At 46.5% G+C, this 20,072-nt stretch overlaps 1 protein-coding gene across 19 annotated transcripts in view; it reads right to left on the bottom strand.

Annotated features, from left to right (window-relative positions):
* Window positions 1-20,072, bottom strand: part of LOC118507703 (trithorax group protein osa-like) — a 107,000-nt gene that overhangs the window by 30,361 nt on the left and 56,567 nt on the right. Inside the window, exon 2 of one of the 19 annotated variants that reach the window (XM_036046595.1) lies at window positions 6,082-6,144. The exons of the other annotated variants lie outside the window; for them this stretch is intronic. Within the exon in view, the coding sequence (XP_035902488.1) occupies window positions 6,082-6,144 (63 nt within the window). The remainder of the gene's footprint in view (window positions 1-6,081; window positions 6,145-20,072) is intronic. 19 annotated transcript variants of the gene reach the window in all.

The following is a 20,072-nucleotide window of genomic DNA, read 5'->3' as shown; positions in this document are numbered from 1 at the left end:
AAAATAAAACTCACCATGGTCTCACCTGTCGCCGCGCGCTATGTAGTATGCGGAACGGACAAAAACACGCAAAGCAATTAACGCACACAGAGAGGACTGACTACGCAACTATGCACCCGGGCGGGTGGAAATTTATTGCGCCTTTGTGTCAGAGGGGTTGATTGTGAGAAAAGTTCGATCAAAAACGATAACAAAGTTGATCGCATGGTCGTATGGTGCGGTGGCCGATAAGGACGCATCAGGTAGAAGCAGAAAACGCTCATTGAAATTCATTCAGTAACGCAGAATACATTCGACCAAAACAAAGCCCTAATGAAAAGAGCTGAGATGTGGTAGTGTATCTATGTCTCTTGATTGATTGGAAGTTTCGGTAGGTGCATTTCTGCACCCCCTTGAACAACAACAACTGACAGGTGAGTGAGAAGCAAGCACCACGATGAGAATGATCTCGTGACTTTACTGGGCAATAGTGAGATGTAGTATATCCCCGTCGCTCACGTTGTTATCTTCCACGAATCCCGTGTCGCGTGAGGTTCACACAACTCAAGCTCGGTAACGGATAAATGTTCCCGCCAAAATACTTATCTACCACGTGGCGAGATTTAAAAAAAAACACTCACACTCACAGAGGAAGCGATGAAGAATCGAAAGCGTCCTCTTGGCGCCCCCCCTTCTTCCAACTGAGAATTGAGGAGAAGGAAGCAAAAAAAGAGTGAAGGTACACACTCTTGGCAGAGCATAACATAAACATCCCCGCATAACAGCAAGTATAGCCCGCTGTGTGTCCACACCACACCTACTTTGCATCCTTTTTTCATTCGAAACTTCGGATAGAGTTTCAAGAGTATCGAGAGGAGAAAGGGTGAGCTTTAGGTGCGACGTGAAAAGAAGGCAACTGTTTAAAAGCTGTTGAAAAAAAAAAAGGTAAAACACGACCTTCGCCTTCAACCACACTCGCTCGGCGGCCCATCAAACCCAAGCGGAAAAATGCGGAAGGAAGTTTTTCAAGGACTTCTTGTTTTCCCGGCTGATTCTGCAGTTCGGCGGCATACTTAACCATCACTGCCAGAGGAGACTGCCATACAAAACCGGTACACATTTCACTAACAAAAACACACCCACCAACCACAACCCAGCCGGTAATATATGCACACTCACATACACAGTGTGTGTGTGTGTCAGTTTGATTGAAAAATACACTCCATTTCGGTTAGTCTTTGCTTTGCCAAAAAGACGGCTGAGACAACACACGGTCAGGCAAACAAACGCCGCTGGGTGGTTTGGTGGGTGGATGGTATTGGTCTCTGACATGTTATGCTATGAGCCGGCATTATTATGACTCTACTTACAAAACCACACACACACACACACAGAACCTACGCCGCCGGTCATATCACGTGCTTCCAGTCATCCATAGTTCCCCACCCAGACCAGAGCGCGTATCATTCATATCACTAGAGAGCGTGTCGTGACTTAGGGGGAAGATCGTGACCAACGTCAATTGCTAGAAAAAACATTCCACGCTATAACCTCCCTCCATCGTTCGTAGACGAAAGGAAAATTTACGTTACCGGTTAAAACGAATTCCTCTCGATCGCCGCTTCGTTTTCTTCATGGTGCCGGTTAACTCTGGGAAATCATCCCCCTGACAAGAAGCTTGGCTGGTTTGGTGGCGTAGCCACGTGGAGTAGTGATGTTTTGTTTGCAGGAAGAAAGATCGAAAATGAAAGTGAAACTCTTCGGAAATGACGCTAGACCCCGCATCTTGGAAGCCACGTGGTGGAGTTCCCATTTCCCCAGACCGGAACATTGACCGGCACACGCTGTTGTGTTTCGATCACAAAACTACTCTGCCTTCACACCTTCAGTGAGCCGAGGATGAGATGAGATCGGTATCACCCACAGCCAATCATAATGGTGGGGGGGGGGGGAAAGGCACAATCATCATACATCTCGTTTAATCAACGAACCCCTTTGTTGGCTTCTCCCCGTCGCCATGGCAATCGAGCGCACTCGCGTGTTGCATTAAGTTGCGATAAAAAATAACCCACTAACGGCGCGCGACGAGACACACAGACACACCTCAACAAAGGCCGACGACCACCACCGTTCCACCGTAATCAAGTTGGGAAAGGTTAAGAGCAGAGCCAGACGAATAAAAACAAACCCCAAAAAGAGACCACCACCACCACCACCAATCCTGCAACTGCCCCGGGGGCGCACATACTATACACACACCGCACCCAACGGCCGAGGGCAGCGTGCAGTGGAGAACACGTGGAAAACGGGATCAGCGGAATAGAGGGAGGACATCGCACGCGGGTTGAAATGGGGCCCAAACGTTTGAACACACCAGAGAAGAGCCGGCATTTAACGCTGCCGTGTCGTCACTTGTCTCGGTTTGTGTGTCTGTGTGCATCACATGGGTGTATATCCGTCCGCGTGTATGCTCACGAGATGGTGGGGTCGGTCTTCAATAATAACAAGCAATAGCAATATCAGCCAATCACACGCCACAGAGCACTGCATCGTCGTCACGGAGGAAATATAAACAAATACTTTAAATACACACACACATACAAACAACCCAGAACTCTGGTCGCTTATGCCGGTGCCGATTGTCTACAGCGTGTGCTGTTTTTTTCTTCTTCTCTTTGGCTGCTTACGGCCACGTGTGCAATATCTTGCGATGTAATCTGTGTAATTGAGCTGCGAAACCTGGATATGGGGTTGGGCGGCTGCGGCTCTCACAATGTGATTCTAATCAACAAAACCACACCCACGACGTGGGAAAATTCCGTGGGAAAAATTCTCCTACATTACAATGACATCTTCACCTCATTTCACAGGACTACTCATCATTAATCTGCCCAAAGAGCTTCAAGTTAACGTGCGAGAAATAACGTTTACTGTATGGATGATTTGAATCATTCAACAGGAGGCAAAACGTCGCATAAATTTGACTTCGGGATACCGGGGTACGAAAAGACATAAAAACCAATTAAACCCATCAGAGAGGAAGCCTATTATACCACCGACACACACACACACACATTCCTCCGTGTCAGGTCAGCAGAGCACCTCACACACACACGTAGCGCAAATTTATGCTTCTTCGAGAGCCCATTTGGCCCATTTAGAAATTTCTTGCACGGAAGGATGATCCACCTTTGCTTGCCAAACAGACCTGGGAAAACGAACACCAGAAGGAAATAAACGTCCAGAGGCTGGTAAAAAGAAAAATTATACCCACCCGCGGTAGGCGACTTTTCTTCACCACACACAGCACGATAAAAGACGCTGGAGTTGGATGAGCTTTTCCGTGTGGTGGTGGTGGAAGGAAAGCAGGAAAAGGCCACACCGGGCTGGAACGTTTCGTCGTACTCCTCCTTCGCTGACTGTTGTTTTCCCAACTTGACAGCAAGCAAAAACTGGTACGGTCGGGTAGCTTCGTCTTCGTCGGAAAATGCCAACCACAAAACCCAGACGACGCTCTGTGTGTGTGTGTGTGTGCACTGTGGCGCAATAAAACGGAAACCCCCGGAATGAAAGAACCCGTTTCCTGTGTAGGCCCTGGCAGGCTGGCTGCATAAATACGGTGGCGCAAATAGTACGTGAACGGAAAACGGACTCGTCCTTTTGCTCCTTCGGGAAAGAAGCCACCACAGTCAGAGCAGAGTCGAGACCGTATCTCGGCGGCTAAGGCAGGCTGTAGCCTGGTCTGCCCTGGCAAGGGACGAACTCCGTACGGATAGAACGATGTTGGGCTTCAGCGTCCGGAAAAAGCAGCCGTGGCATTGTTGGGAAAAGATTGCTATTCGTTGGGACATATGAACAATATTGGTCCCAAAAAATATTAAATTGATATTTTAATTGTACCTTCAAGCCATAAGTTTTCTATAAAATTGCGGTAAAATAAATAAATTTCCCAAAACAGTATTTAAATGAAAATCTCTTCACCATACGGAGTGATAGCAAACAGGCCCACTGTGCCGGAGCCATCGGACACACATGACCCCCAAGAGCACACATCCACTATACGCCCGAGAAGAAGTAGCAGAATCAGCTGAATCAACCATTTGCTGAACAGATTCGTCGTCCTGGCAAGCGTCCTGGCGTGTGGCGGGCCAAAGGAAAATGCAAAGAAGTTGATGATCCACCAACGCTTCTTAAGGCAGTAGGGAGGGTTGAGACATGCGAGGCCGCACCCTCAAACAAGTCTACGCCTCACATGGCACACCCTCGTCGTCACCTTCGGAATCGGAAGCACTCTACCAATCTAAACTCACACAGTCACTAGTGCTCAAAGGTGGCACATCCTTCTTTCTTGGGTGGATATATAGCTTCTTTCTACCATGAAATACAAGTACACCGAGGCAAGTATCCGAGCCATCCTTGCAGAGCGGCAGTAATAATAGTGCAACAAAAAGACACACATTCTTTGGACGGCTTTGGGGGCAATACCGGCATGGAATACGTGAGTGATGTGGAGATTGGAATATCGCTTCTTCATCGAGTAACTCAATGAAAGGTAAAAGACAAACAAAAACAATTGTCATTTCATTTTCAAGAAGAAAAGATCTACCAACGGAACACTACAAAATTCGGAGTGTGAGGGCCAAGGCATCAAGTCGAAGAACTGACATGGATGAATTAAAATATGCTACATATTTTCAATCCATACAGGCTGCTGGCTGGAAGATGGGAAGTTGTTGAGAATAAAGGAATGTTTGCATTGCGATATATTTATCTTCTAAGTTGGCTTTGTTTGACTGGGATATCTTGCCAGCAGCAATTCTATCCTGCTTCACACATCTCAGAATCAGATGTATCGCAGGCAATGCGGTTTCTCAGGCAGCTTAGGAAAATGGAAAAGCAACCATATCTCCAAGCCATGTTGATATCACCGATGCTCTAAATTAATTCAAATCGCAATCAATTTAAAAGACTTGACACCGACATAAGAAAAGAATGGCAACATTTACATCACCGCATAGCAATCGAAACAGCTGCTTCGGAGTGGAGAGCAACAAAAAGAAGAAGTCGACAGACAGCAGACGCTGATCCGAAGGCATAGTTATTTTCCCACAACAACGGAGAAATATAAAGCAATGCACACATAAAATATCCCCGACCTACGTCAACCTTTACCAAATGTACGCACGGAAGGGTGGGGGGGGGGGGTCGATTGCAGGGTAGGAGCCGATGAGTAGAGAATTCAGGGCAAGAGGCTACCCAGCGAACAGATGGCACTAGCGTATGAACGCGGCCGGCATTGGGTGGCGTTGTGGGGCATGGTGTCTGTGCGTATGTATACGCGGGAAACCCCAAACAAACCACCCACCACCACCAAACCACCCCACCCTCCGATCTCTTGCGCCGTTGTTGGGCGGGAGGAGTTGGGGATCTATCGTCGTTATCGGTCTCTTCTCTCGTGTTCTACGCAATTCCTCTTCAAACTGGACGAGAACGGATGAATTCAACACACACACACGCATACACCGCTCTTTGAAACCTTTTGAACGTGTATTCCCCTTCCCCTGCTCTTAACGCCATCGTCTGCTCCTTACCCAACCTGAACAGACGATGAATGTTTTACGTGAAGTGAATGAAAAGTTTGCAACGGATGATGAGAGATGGTTGGTTTGCAAATGTTGTGCACATTTCTGAAGCGTACCACCTTACTGGCTGTTGTAGGCTGTGCTGCTTTATAAAATCAGCCACATGACAAATCACGGATTGATCGACCTCTTCTGCCGCGATGTGATGGAACTTCGTGCAATCCTTACGGAGGTCCGGAGGTTTATGAAGGATTTTCAGTAGAACAGTTAACGAATGAAGGATTTTCAGTCGACTTGTTCGACATCACGTCGCGGTTACTAAGGAGGATTATAGGCTCCCTAAGAAACGAGGCGTATAAATTGTAAGACTAACTGACAATTCAAATTCATATCACTGGTTACTGAGAGCGGTACATTATCCACGCGATGGGTGTAATTGAATCAATGATGACTCGATTGCTGCAAACAGTTCGCCGCCTTACACTTAGTTTATGATTTGGGGTTAGAGTGTAACACTTACTGATATCTTCTTAAGCTTATCCAATATATTTGACGTGCTGTTACAATGATTCCCGGAACGTACCTGTAACGAAAAAAAGACGGCAAATGTTTAGAAATAGTTCGTGAAAAATCCATTAGCTAAGCTGAAACATTCCCCATGCTATAAAATCAATAATCGGCGTGACATATCGTTACCCGCTACTCAGTAAAAGGGGTGGTGACGACCCAACAGCTGAACGAAACAGCTGTGTATCATTCAGTTTTACGATTTTCATTCACAATTCATTCAGCAACATACAAAAAACACCCGTACACACTACACACAGCTTAGACGACCTTGCTAAAACTTCCCAAAAACCCCCGCCGTTAGTGAACACCGGTCAGAACAACCGGGCAGACCTCGACCGACGAGAGTCCCGAGTAGAAACGATGAGATGATGTGCGTATGCATTAAGTTACGCGTAATTCTTCCTACGAACCGGCACATACGCACACACCGGCCATTCGAGCATCCGGCTGGAGAGAAGCTAACGTTGCTTTCGTGATGTAGAATCCGCCGGACACACACACACACCGGAAGGATGAAACTTTTCGAAATGGGTGAAGTGAACACAAGGCTCGTCGTCCGCCACTACGTTCTCGTTTTGCGGAGGTGGTTGCACTTACCACACCACGTGCAGCATCATATCACGCGGACGTTGTTACTGACGGAACTTGGTGCAACGTGGTGCATACGCATCGTTGCAATGGCATCAGCAGGACGACCACACGACGCATGTCGTTAGCTGTTTATTTTCGTTTGAATCTCGAATCGCAGTGAACCTCAGTTAAATTTCCAGCAATTCATGTCCTCCTGAAGCGTACCTACGCCACGTGGCTGACAGAGGAAAGCGTACAGCAGGTAAACACATCGGGAAGGAATTCAACGAACATTATGTGGACAGGAATACTACAGCTACAATCTGCACTATGGTGGTGTGTTCGGAGAAATGGCAATATTGCAATCAAATTTGTCGCACGCTGGAGTTGAAGTTTCGCAAAGCACGCTGACGCCGCCTATCAAGTTGCCTGAAACCGGCAGAGATATCTCTTGGTGGTTAACATTTCCTTTGCTAAACATACGTACGACGGCGTAAACCACGTGGACCATCATTTGGACCAGTAGTACACCCGATGCGTGGACATTGGCAGCAAGTGAGCAAGTGAGTGCACACGACCAAACCGTGCCAGAGTGTACACACAATAATAAACCGCATCTGCTGCTATATCTGCCTCCACTTTCCAACGGCAACAAGCCCACACCCCCAGCCCCCGTCGATTATCAAAATTGGGCAAAAGGCCGGCTGGGGAATCGTTTGTAGTCCCACCATCCTCCACTCACTTGAAATGCGAATGGAACCCGCCGGGAAGCCAACCAACCGTTCCCACACATATGTGTGTGTGTGTGTGTGTGTTTCTTTGTGTATTTTCACCGTGCCGACGACGACGACGACGACGGCTTTTATCGTCATGATTCGTACGGAGGCAGTCGGAACCGAAGGAAAGGGTGCACGCACGGGTGCGACCTTGGGAATATACACACACAGTGGTCGTGGTCATCGACCTAAATTCGAAACGAGCAATAGCTAACCCGTGCCCGATGGTACGGAGGAAGCTGTGAGTCATCGGAGGGGACCTTGCTTTTTGGATTATGCAGACATGTGGATCTCTCGCGTGAGACCCTTTTTCCGGACGGTTACGAAAGATGCAAAGATCAGCTGATTAGGGTGCTGGTACGAGCTTCGATATAGTGGTGGGAACTTTGAGCTGGAGGTGGAATGATTCATCTTAATCGCAAGGAAATAGGGAAATGAGGATGAAGTTTACTGATCAAACAAGTACAGGGATAACTCTAACGGACAGAATAAATCAAGTCCGCTCAGTATTCAGCTACAACAATCAATTAGCACTGAAGTTCCGTTGTATCAATGAATAATTCCTTCGATTGCCAAGAATGTGTTTCATTCAACTAGCATCTCCCACCAATAATCAGATGCAAATCCAAGAAACGTAGTACCATCACCATCCCGGTTCACGGATGCATGACACAGGGCGGCGAATCGCGCGAGCACGTGCTGCTGCTGCTGGCGGCCATGCCGGGTCGGTCACGAGCAAAGAGATAGGTCGAGTTTAATGAATGAATCAACGTTACCGGTGTGCTGAACTGTGACGTCTCGTATACCGTGTTTTCGTTTACGGTCCCCCTCCGCACTCCCTCTCACTCACTGTCTGCCCAACTGGTTGTGTTGTTATTATTTTACGCCGGGCATCAATCCTCCACGCACCCTTGCCTGGCACAAAACCAGATACCATCCCCATCCATTGCTTACCTTCACTTTTTTTACCACCATTCAACCATCGCCGGACCCGGCGGCTGATCGGAGGCATCGTAAAGGAACAGGGATAAAAGAAGAACAACAAAACACAACTCCCAACAACGGATCGAAATGGGGAAAGAAGAAACAAACGGACCACCGTAGAGGAGGGAAAAAAGTAACGAACAAAAAAAACACCCCCCCGTCTTCTGTTCCCTTCTCCACTCCGTCATCCCCCCACAGCCATGACCGATTACATCACCGAGCAGAGCAACGACGACGACGAAAGGCGCAAATCTTGCGAGGAGTTTCCCCCCCATGCGAGCATCAGCTGATCATCTACTAACGATCTTCGGGCACAACGCGGTCTTCCGCATTGCGAAGGTCGCCGTCGTATGCGAAAGGTCGTCCGACAGCTAGCTATACCGACCACGAACCGTACACTTGCACCCTGCGACCGAGGAAAGCTCGTAAAAAAGCGGTTGTCCCGTGAGAACACCTGTTTCTTATCATATGTTTTATCTTATCACAAGTGTATCGAAACCTGCTGATGTGTGTGCCCTTTTTCTGAGTTGTAATTTTTTCATGGCCAAATTCTACATAATAATGCAACCAAATGTTTTGGTCAGAGGTTTCCCCCCGAGATGAGTCAGAGAGATGAGATGGTCCAGCGCGCAAAAGAGGTTTCCGAAACGGTGAAAATGTGGAATGTCACCAAGTCTCGCTTGTCTGTATGCGCGATTGAACGAACGGCTCCATCATGTGCCTCCGTAACTCGTAACGGCCTAGGCTTGTCCCGAGAGGGTGCGGACGATGACACATCAAAGTTGCTTGGGAGAGTAGGCGAAGGAATGTCCCCTGGCTAACGACTCACTACCGGTAATCAGATGTAAACAAACGCAGTTCTCGTTGAGGGCATGAACTTCAAGAACCGAGAGTAGGGGGGTGCTCGAATAATACAAGCTAATTGCATGAGGAAATGTTCGGTAACACAAAGTTACTCAAAAAAAAGGACGACTGTTGTCGTTGTCTAGACCAGTTCCGCCGTTTCTTTTTTGTGGATCAGTAATCTACCGCGTGTACTATGATGCTCCCGAATTCCAAACTGGGACAACGAGAGCGATTTCCCTGAAATGTGCACAAACGTGTGTGTGTGTGTGTGTATACGATAGTATGAAACATAAACATGCTTTCCAACATCACCAACACACTGCCGAAAGGAAAGGATATATGCGTGGCAGTATCGTGGAGCGAGGACTTTACGCCGAAAAGGACCTAAAAAATCTTCCCATCGGAAACGAGTTTCTGTGGCGAGTTTTCCAAGCACAACAGCTTTCCCCACACTGTGTGAGTGAGCTTCGGTGGAGCACTTTTTTGCAAACTGGAACAGACAAAAAAAATACAACCCTCCAAAAAGACTCCAAAAAAAGAGTCCTTTCACTTTCGCTATGTTGTTTTCCCCGGCTTTTGATTACTTGGCGTTGAAGTTGAAGAGAGGTGGACCTAACGCGCGTGTTTTTCACGAACTTTTCTCCCTGGCATCCGTTTTTGGTTTCCTTTGCTTTGGCGAAAAATTGTTTTTCTCACCTATTTCCACACCTTTCAGTAGAATTGCGTAGGATGTTGAGTGAGAATTGAGGAAGTATTATAGAAAAAAAAAGGGAAGTAGAGGTGCCGCAAGCAAGCAAATTCATCTGAACGAGTAGGACGCACTTGACGGACTTCGAACCATAAAGCTCTTATCACACTTGCGCTCTTGACCCGGAGAAATGTACAGGAAGTATGTTGGAGATCTCTAAAGATCTTGGTTTGCCAACTGTGGTTACCTTGGCTTGAGTGTATCTTTAGCTCCATAATCACTACTGAGTTCGGAGTCCTGGCGGGGTCACGACTGTTTCGGCCACCAGTCAGAACACCCCCAGTTTCCATTCAACTATCAATTATCAGTGACTCATTCAATCTTTAAAACCACCAAAAACGTTGAATCAAACGTTTGCGCTTAAGATTATTCATTCAAAATTAGTCCAACCTTTTTAAAAAAAAAAACCCCACACACAAACAAAGGACATTCAATCTGGCTTCACCAACCAAAACCATGACCTAACAAGAGCGCTGTCTCTGTGCAGGAGAGTTACGCGCGTTACGGACGTGATATCGCTGCTTCACAACCGACCATATGCGACCTTCTCCACCCTCCTCCACGTTTTTTTCTTTTCCTAGAGACTCGCTGCTGCTGCCTGACGCATTTCAATTTCATCGAAAAATCATGAATGAAATCTTTGTTTACATTTTTTTTCTGTGCTTCTCCTTTTGCGGTACAGTACATACATATTCTTCACTTCTCTCGCTCTGTGCTTTTCTGGGCACGAAGAACCGCTGCTATCACACCACCGGCTATAGTGAGCCGCGTGTTGTATCTGACTGGCATTTTGGTTCTTCCTTCTCGAGGAGGGAAAAGGGAGCTCTATTATTATATTGCACGTTAGTTTTTTTTGCGCTGATATTACCGCGAAACGGAAGTGTGTGTGTGTGTTTGTGGATGAAAAATCGTTGATCCTTTGGAGATTTTGGTGTTTTGGGCTGTACTACATAGGATCCTATATACTGGCGAAGTTTGAATCTCCACATCCAGGACCCAGGGTATTGTTGTATGTGATAGCCCATTAGTGATAGGGGTTTGTTGGGTAGCTTATAGATACTTTGAGCCATTAGACTTCATTCATTCATATCTGAAGGCGTTCCGATGGTATGTGTGTTTAGTCGAGATGAGATCGCTTGAAGTTTATGAAAATGCCAAACAACCCTGTTCGTTTTCCTGGACCAGGAGTCCAGTCCAGGCAATAGGTCTAATTCTGGCAAACCTTAACCTTAACAGGCGGATTTATAACTTACTTTTGCTATATTCTCGAGGACGTTATTCTTCCCTTTTTCCAGTTGTCTTAAGGAAGCAGCAAGCAATTCACAATCAATTTGGCATGCAATTTGTGACAGGTTCCACAGTATCTCGGCGAGCAATAACTTTAAGGTTTGAACGTTTTTGCACGCAGCAGAAATATAGGTGTTTTTAGTCGAACAAACTATCCACTTCTTTCACTGCACCTAAGTGATCATTTAGGAAACGATTCTGACCACCATTACATTTGGTAGAACATCACTATTTTATGCTCTGGCGAAGCTTTACACAAAATTCACACGTCTCACAATGAAATTCTTTCTTTTACGAGCCATTTCCGATCTCGAATAATCAAACTCAACTTGTGTGCCTAGTGAGTAAGCCTAAGAAGAAGCTAAGTTTAAGAAGAATTCAAATGAGTAAATTAGATACAAAAAAATTCTATTCTATTCTCCGTGTGTTTTAGCAAAACTGAAAAATCGTTGAGGAAAAGATACAGACAACAAGCTATTCTTTTGATTTTTCCTCTACTTTTTAACAAAATTAAGTTCGATGGGTAAGAAAAACCACACCCCCTGAACGCCACAATGTATGTGGAAAAACATTAGTGCGAATGAACACACTTTTTGACATTTATCGTCAACGTGCAGCTAATGATAATGGAAGATAGGAGGTAAACGGTCAAGCGACTGATCATCAGCATCCACGTTTACGTCCGTTGTGACAATTTCACGTGGCAGCTAAGACTCCGACCACCACCGGATCGAGTAGTAGCTCATATCGTCGTGAGTCAAAATGCGGTCCACACCATGCAACACCAACAAAAATACACTTTGTATCTTTTTTGGAGGGGGTACAATTATCTCACACCTGAACACAATAACACTACTAGCAGGAAGGGACATCAAATTTATTTATCATTAACCATACGTAGAAAAAGCGAAACTCTACTATTTTGTGACAACTTGCTGTCAAAACTCCACCTCTCTCTCTATCCCTCCTCTATTTGCACAGCGACACAAATGCACAACCTCGATCGCTCCCTCTGAACGATCGTCAAAGCCCCACATTCACACAGGATGCTGAACACGGTGAGAGATGAGATGAGATGAGTAGGCTCTGGGTTGGTTGGTTGTGTTGTTTTTCGTAAACCGTTCTCACCCATCACCTCACCATCATCACCATCAGCAGCAGCACCACCACCACCACACTACTACACACGCACTGCGGCTGAGGGGTTTCCACTTCACATAGTGAGCGGCTGTGCTGCTTCAGGGGCGCTTACGCGCTGTTCACCGAGTAGGAAACGCGCCTATTTTTTACTTGATAACGATTTCGATTAAATCGTTTGATTTTTATGCTTGTTTTACTAAACACTCGCAAACACGATTTATACCTTTTTTCACACTTTGTTACACTGTTTCTTTTCACACACACACGATCGTTGAGAACACCTTTTCTAGTGGGGTTTTATTTTCGCCTCTTCCACACAACATACGCGCGCGTAAAGTAGAGCACCAACTGCTGGCATCGGCGCGATTCCAATTTCGGTTACAGTTTTTCCTTTTGCTTCACACACTGTCTATAAAGCTGGGCTTTTGTGTGCCCCAGCGATGAATGCAAGAGCGACCCTTTCGCCGTTTAATAAAACGGAATATTATGCGAACGACGGCCAGCTCGAAACGCGAACCACACCGTACGGAAAAACGGCACCCGACTGTTCGCTGCTTCGACGGCGGCAACTTGGCCAAGCGGCAGCAGCAGCAGCAGCGCCATCCAACAACCACACACGCCGTAAGCACACGCGAAACAGAGACGATCGGAGCGCGGTGTACGAGTGCGAGCGAGACAGCGCGATCCTTAAGCTCCTATACACTGGCAAGCGCGAGGCTACACAACACACCATCTCACGACGTAACCCTCCGGTCGTACACGCGCGTACTTCTTGGCTGATGTGTATAGTGTGGTAGTGGTGGTGGTGTATGTGTACGATTCTACCTAGCTGTGTGCGTGCGTGTGTATGTTGGAAAATCATATTGATAGCGCGCGCATCACTGAAGAAGGGGGCATGAGAAAAAGAAATGAGAACACAAACACACGAAGAACAACGGCGAAACACACAATGCCAAAAGGCGGCAGCAGACACTTTTGCAAGAAAAGGGCCCTAGCATACAATGTTGTGGCAGATAGCTTCACCAAACACACACACGCGCAGAAAGTCGTACTTCTTGTGCTAGTTTACTGTATTAACTCACACACACACACGCGCGTGCATAGTCAACCCTTGGTGTGCTTCTTGTGCGACGCTGCCTCTGACAAACGCAACCGGCCCCACATATCTCGCACCGAACACGAACGCAGGGAGAAAGCGATCGAAGAACACATAACCTAAAAATGTTTTGCCAACTGCTTGCCGTCTTTTCCTATCGCGCACCACCAGCACTACTACATCTACTGCTGTCGATGCGCTCTGGTGTGTTGGTAAGGCGATGCGAGCGTGAGATAAGCGTGTGAGAAGGTGTTGGTGGTGTGAGTGTAATTTCGTTCCCATTTCGAAGGCGCAGCCATAGCTCACTATGGTGAGAATGAAGCGAATAGGCTTTTGCTTACTCACTTCCATGTCAGCGTAGTTTCATGTCTCAAACGAGCTTGCTTTTCCCAACTGGATATTTCACCCCCAGGTCATACAAAGTGGTACAAATAGAGATCCGCTTCCATAGTTACGTGCGAATTTTAATATGCACGGATCCGCACGACTACATCTGTTTTCCATATTATAATCGCCTTATAAGGTGTGAAATACATCGACATCCAGCTAGGTCTAGCTTTTGCAGAACAATATTTGCAGGTCCCGGTGGTCCCAACAATCATCCGGCAAGCAATAGAATATCCCACCATCATGTCTCACGACGATTCACAGCGCACCTCATCTCATCATCGATGGGCATTTCTCATCCACAATTTAATACCGGCTCTTAAAATGTTGTTTTAGTCATTCCTCGCAAACGCCCTCTCACAACCACCAACCACGCAACGTACCGCGGCGGCAGAACAAACAACTAATAAATAAACCCCCTTTAGACCCGGGACCACCACCCTCCCCCAATTACCAACAAAGGCTTGCACACCTATTTTTTCTTTTCTTGCCTCATTCCTTATTCCATCTTGTCGCTATTATCGCAAGAAGAGACAAGCCGGCAAACGAGATGGTTCCTCAACACAACTCGCGTAGGGTGGTGGTGTGGGGTCGGCGCGCACGGAAGAAAGATAAACAAGTAAACGTGCGCGCACCCATACACATACGCACATCGCAAATCGATCGTTGCGGGCCCGCGGACCATCGTCGCCCACTACGATTGCTGCTGCTGCTTAATTTGGCCCCTCTGCGTGAGACGACCGCTATGGAGACACGCACCCTTTTTTGAGCCTGCTAGAAAGTGAACCGACGACGAGATGCGGTGAGAAGGATTTGTGTCTCATAAACACACACACACAGATAGCCGACGACATAGAAAGGACATCAAATGTCATTTGAAATTTTGGGTAAAAGTTTGACGGTACCGGTTGTGCGTCCTCCTTTTTGGCGTTGTGCCACAAGCTACGGCATCACTCACTGTCAAAACCGGGTGTCTGTTTGCAGTCGCAGGGACGGACACGGAATATGAAACCATATCCGGGCCACTGGAGAGACACCAAACCAGATGAGGGATTGAAAGAGCCTGGCGACCTCTGGCTGATTGTTGCAGCAAGCATATAAAGGGAAAGGGTGACCCCGATTCCTCGATGTTTGTCATTTCCAAAGAGGATGCCCTCCCTTAAGGACCATTTCGAAATAAATCATCGGATCGAATTGTAACAGGTCTAGGCAGCATCGATAGATCGGCTCTTCTTTTTGATCTTTGTCCTTCGGATCGTTTCCTCAGCCTCCTTCAATTATTCCACAATATGCTAAATTACATCACGGCATAGGGACCTAGGCATCCCAGACCATTTGTTTTAAAAATATGCCCATAGTGTAACACTTCTAATTCAAACAATGCGAAGAAGTATACCAACAAAAGTTGCAATTATGCTTCAGTCAGTCAAAGGTTAGTTGATAAGTCCGACTGATACAATTATTGGCTAATTGTAAAATCTAATTTGTGAAATGTCCCAGGCCCAACTTCCCACCTTCCCTACCGATCGACCGCCTATCCAGTTACTGCTAAATTTATTCAAGAAATGGTAAGACAAGGACTCTCGAAAATTTTCGATCATAACTTATTGTTTAGAGATTGTTGGAAGAACTTCTTGGACAAACGTAGCTTCTCAGGCCATAAAACAACTGTCTCCATGTTTGAAACTATGTTCGCGATTCGTCGCCTAACAACATTAAAACGTCGTAGCCTGCTTAGACGGTTATGTTGTAAAGCCAAAATTGCTTATTGTTTTAAACATGTAGACACTCGTTATATGCACTGGAAAAAGAAACCTCAGTAATAGCATCATCCCCGATCAACGGACTCAACACAGTAAACCGTTGCTTGTGGTGCTCAACGCAAAACATACACATGAAAAACAAGTGAAATGGAAAGGATGGAAGTGCAATAAAAAAACAACAACAACAACACAGCCGTACTACACACCGAGAGTTGCATCACAAAAGCTTCGGCTTCCGGATGGGGTCGCCGGGTGGGTGAGACCTAACTCACTTTCATTCATAAAAAAAACGAAACAAACAAAACAACCATCATCTCCATCACCCTCTACCCATCCGCACACACACACACACACCTTTCTTCCTCAGGCAGCTAGCTAGCACGGCAGGGTATTGCCAGAAGCAGATGGGAAAGAATGTGACCTTCTCGGGGCGGAATTGTGGGGTAGCGGTGGGTGGTAGGAAGGTAGGCGGTGTGTAGTAAAGAGAGTAGCAACACGAACAGAACAGTTTCTTGAGTATCGCAGCAACCCGACATCATCATCTCCATAGCACCCACCCGCCCCACCGTCACCACACACCCTCGCCACATATCCTATTATCTCATCAATTTGGTTCGGCGAGCAGCAGCAGCACGCGAAACCCCAACAGCAGCAGCAATGCCGGTAAAATAAGCATAACAAGTGTGGACAACGCGAGATTGGTGGTGTGTGTGTTTGTGTGACGTTCGAAAGGAGATCACTTTTGCCGATAGTAAACAAAAGCAGATTACGCCCTAATAAGAATGGACAGAAAACGGTAAACATTTAACAACAACAAAATGTAAAGAATGAGCTACGACATAAAAACAAAAATGCCGGCTTTGCACAATACCGGGGGCCACAAGCCTCAGCACACAAACACAAGCGTGCGGTCGGTGGTGAATAACAGAAACAAAAAAATGTTGAACAAGAAGCGAGAAGCACAAGAAGCAAACCAATTGGGCAAAACATATAAAATAACACTAGCAAACACAACACAGCAGCATAGCAATTCATGATGAATCACCCCGTCGATGAAGGATGGATGAGCAAAGGAAATCGGATCAGTTTGAGGGGGCGCTCGAAAGGTTGGGACATATACCTCGGTAGACAAAGTTTTGGGTTTAGGGAAGCCGAGCAAACACGGGGCGCATGAGGAACGAGGTCTGGCACGCGCGCGTAATAAAAATTGGCCAAACTCGAGAGTTTCCAACAAGTGGATTTCTCCGAACACCCAAACTCCCAAGGACCCGCCGCCGTCGCGCAAAACAGTTCCTGCACCGTCCTACCGAGGCTTTTCGGCTTCAACGCGATCCAAAAGCCGGCACACGACACGTTTTTCTCGCATAACTACATACATACCACCCACTCTTGTGTAGCCGCCCGACCGCAGTGTTATCGAATCCCGGGGCCGCCGGTAGACGATGATGATGATGATGATTGGTGTGAGGTAAAACCCTCTTCTCATCCGACCAGGCCCAGACACCTTCCTTTTTTTTTTGGGGGGGACGATGGGAAGCTTTATTTTGTGCTTTCTGTGGTGCCCGCTGTCTTCCTGACATACATACGGAAAAACACACACACATACACCGTAGTCCAACGTGGTGTTTTGGTCTACGTCGCAACGCACAAAACGCACATCGTCGCGCGGAAGGTGAATGAGCCTTTATATGCAAGCAGTGACCGATCGACCGACTCTGGACGGTTGTTGTTTGCTCTATGCAGTTCAGTCTGCCGGTTTCTTCACTCTACAGTCAGGTGGCGCGTTGTGTGCTTGTTTTTTGCCGGATTTAACTGTCTCGAAGCCAGCGGGGTTGTTATGCAATGTGAATGCCAAGCGCCCTTACTTCTTCTTTTCCGTCACAGAACTTTTTTTTTAATATAATCGAAATATAATATATTTTAATAATCGACGAAGACATCTTGCATAATTTCTTCTATTCAAATAGTTCTCGTTTAGGTGATGGACGCAACCATAAGCATACGCGCTACGGGATGACAAACGAACAGCTGACCCAGGATCGATACATACTTCCGGCGTTAAATGCAAGTCAAAAGGGAGGATTGGATATAAAACGCAACCAAGCTGAAGAGATAAGCGAAAGTATCCGAAGATGTGGGTTTGTGTAGTATGAAAACACACACACACACACATGTACCTACGAAAGCGCAAAACGGAGGAAGGAAAAGGCAGAACAGCTGACATTATTGCAATTCCCTTTAAAAAAAAAACAAGGGAATCTCCCACGTGGCAGATTCCCACAAAAACTAAGTGCCATATGAAGGCAGCCACACAAACAGGACTTTTGCACGAATTTTTGAGCAACCACGGGAATACACGTGTCGGTTGGCTCTTTTTTTTCTGAATCGGTTTCCCGGATGGTAACAGTGATGAAAAATGAAGACAGACGAAACATGCACAAGAATCACTTTCATTTTCATAGTAGGAGTTGGGGTTGGCTTTCTCTTTACGACTAACCAAGAATGTATGTAGCTTACAAAATTCGTTATTTCTTAAAATTAAAATCGCCATGCTTAAATCTACGTCCGTCTTATTGTTGTTGTATCTCGACCCGAGAAACACTGCAAGTGAGGGAATCATCTTACGCCTCGCAGATATGCAATCCGCATTACAAGATGAAGCAAATGGTATGCAATCCCACTGCAATATCACCTCATTAACAACAATCAGTGAGTTTGTTCATCAACCAAGGTTTTCTAATCCCGTTTCTTTCTACTTTCAGTTTCGGGATGTGCCCAAAGACAGTGAGGAAGCAACAGAAGCCACACTCCTGTTCCACATTTTGATCGGCGCATTCACTTCATTAACCAGCCCACGATTATCTCGCCCATAATGCAGCCCAATTAATTACGTAATGCTTCCCTCGTCCAACAGCAGACAGAACACACTTCACCCGGATCAATCATTTTGTATCCTACCACCATCTGTTAGGGCCTTCTTCTTTGTGGCCTTCCCATCCTCATACTCAAACGCGAAGAACCGGACTGTACGTTTGAAACGAACGATGTGTTTAGGGACCTGCGACGACGATGATGATGAGGATGGTGCATCCCAAGGTTCTGCGAAAATCAGCTGATAGGAAGGAAACAAACCATGGGCGGTAAACACATAAGATAACCCGGGGTGGTACAGGGCATGAACGAGTGTGAGGGGGATGTTTTTCCATACTCAGCCTTGTGGCGCATACAACGGGCCTCGGAGTCGGCAATAAAAGCGAGTTGCGATCCATTTTTAATTTACTTCTCTCTTACAACCCATTCCATCCATCAGAGCGCGCGCTTGTTGTTGCAGGGTTTTATGGTTCGTTTCTTTTTTTTTCTTAATTTTATTACAACTATATTCCTGGAAAGTATGTTCTCGGCTTGTGGATGGGCGCAGAACCAGTGCCGGTGGACAGCATAAACCGACCGAGACCGAGAAAGAAAGGTAATTCCAAAGTGGAAAAGGGAGTAAAGGCCAATTCTCACTCACACAGTCGTACCGCACTTGGTTGCACAAACAGACGCTCTCTCTCTGTTTCTTTGCTGTGTGCGGGGTTCGTTTCATCGATAAAAGGGTTTTATACAACCCTTAATCAATCCTGCCCGCTTTTCCTCTTCACGGCAAACGGGAAAGAATACAATTTTCATAAACACGCAAGAGGGAGCACGCATACACACAACCGAAAATGCTATTTCCTGAGTAAGCGCGTTTGGGTTGGGCACGGCAGGTAAAGGGTAAAGGGGCAGAGAGTAGCAGTCAGTGTGTCTCAAAGGGCGATTGATTGTAAAATCGAATGGCCTGCAAGCCAGGATAAAACAAGCGCTTGTAAAGGGAAAAAACACATTACATCCTGTTCTTTGGCTGCTTCAATGAGTGAAAGAGACTTCGCTTGCACGTATCGTGCTCGCTTCTTCTCACACACGTTCTAGCATCACGAAGGCTCATCGATCGGTGTGAGGTTTTATTTATCTTTTGCCACACAACGCACCAAACCCTGCGTTCGCTCGCGGGATGGTGTGAGAGTTTGTGTGTATATAGAGCGGCGTGAGTACGATGAAATAGCAGATGTGTGCGTGTGTATTGGCGCATAAATATTTCACTTCACCTCGTTCGCTCTCTGCGTGCGCACTACCGGCAGTGTGAGTGTGTATGGTGTGTAAAGGAAAGAGAGGAAACATTGTTCAACGCTAGAAACACGGCCATTTGCTTCCACGGGTGCAATGGATGGATTCATTTTTCTTTTCTTACTTACCACCGTGGTGTAAACCGAAACCCCGAACCGGAATCGAAATCCGGTTGTCACGAGCGGGGTACATTTTTAT

This window comes from Anopheles stephensi, chromosome 2 (assembly GCF_013141755.1).
Source record: "Anopheles stephensi strain Indian chromosome 2, UCI_ANSTEP_V1.0, whole genome shotgun sequence".
Classification (NCBI taxonomy): Eukaryota; Metazoa; Arthropoda; class Insecta; order Diptera; family Culicidae; genus Anopheles; species Anopheles stephensi.
The sequence above is the reverse complement of the archived record's forward strand: the minus strand, read 5'-3'. Positions and strand labels throughout refer to the sequence as shown.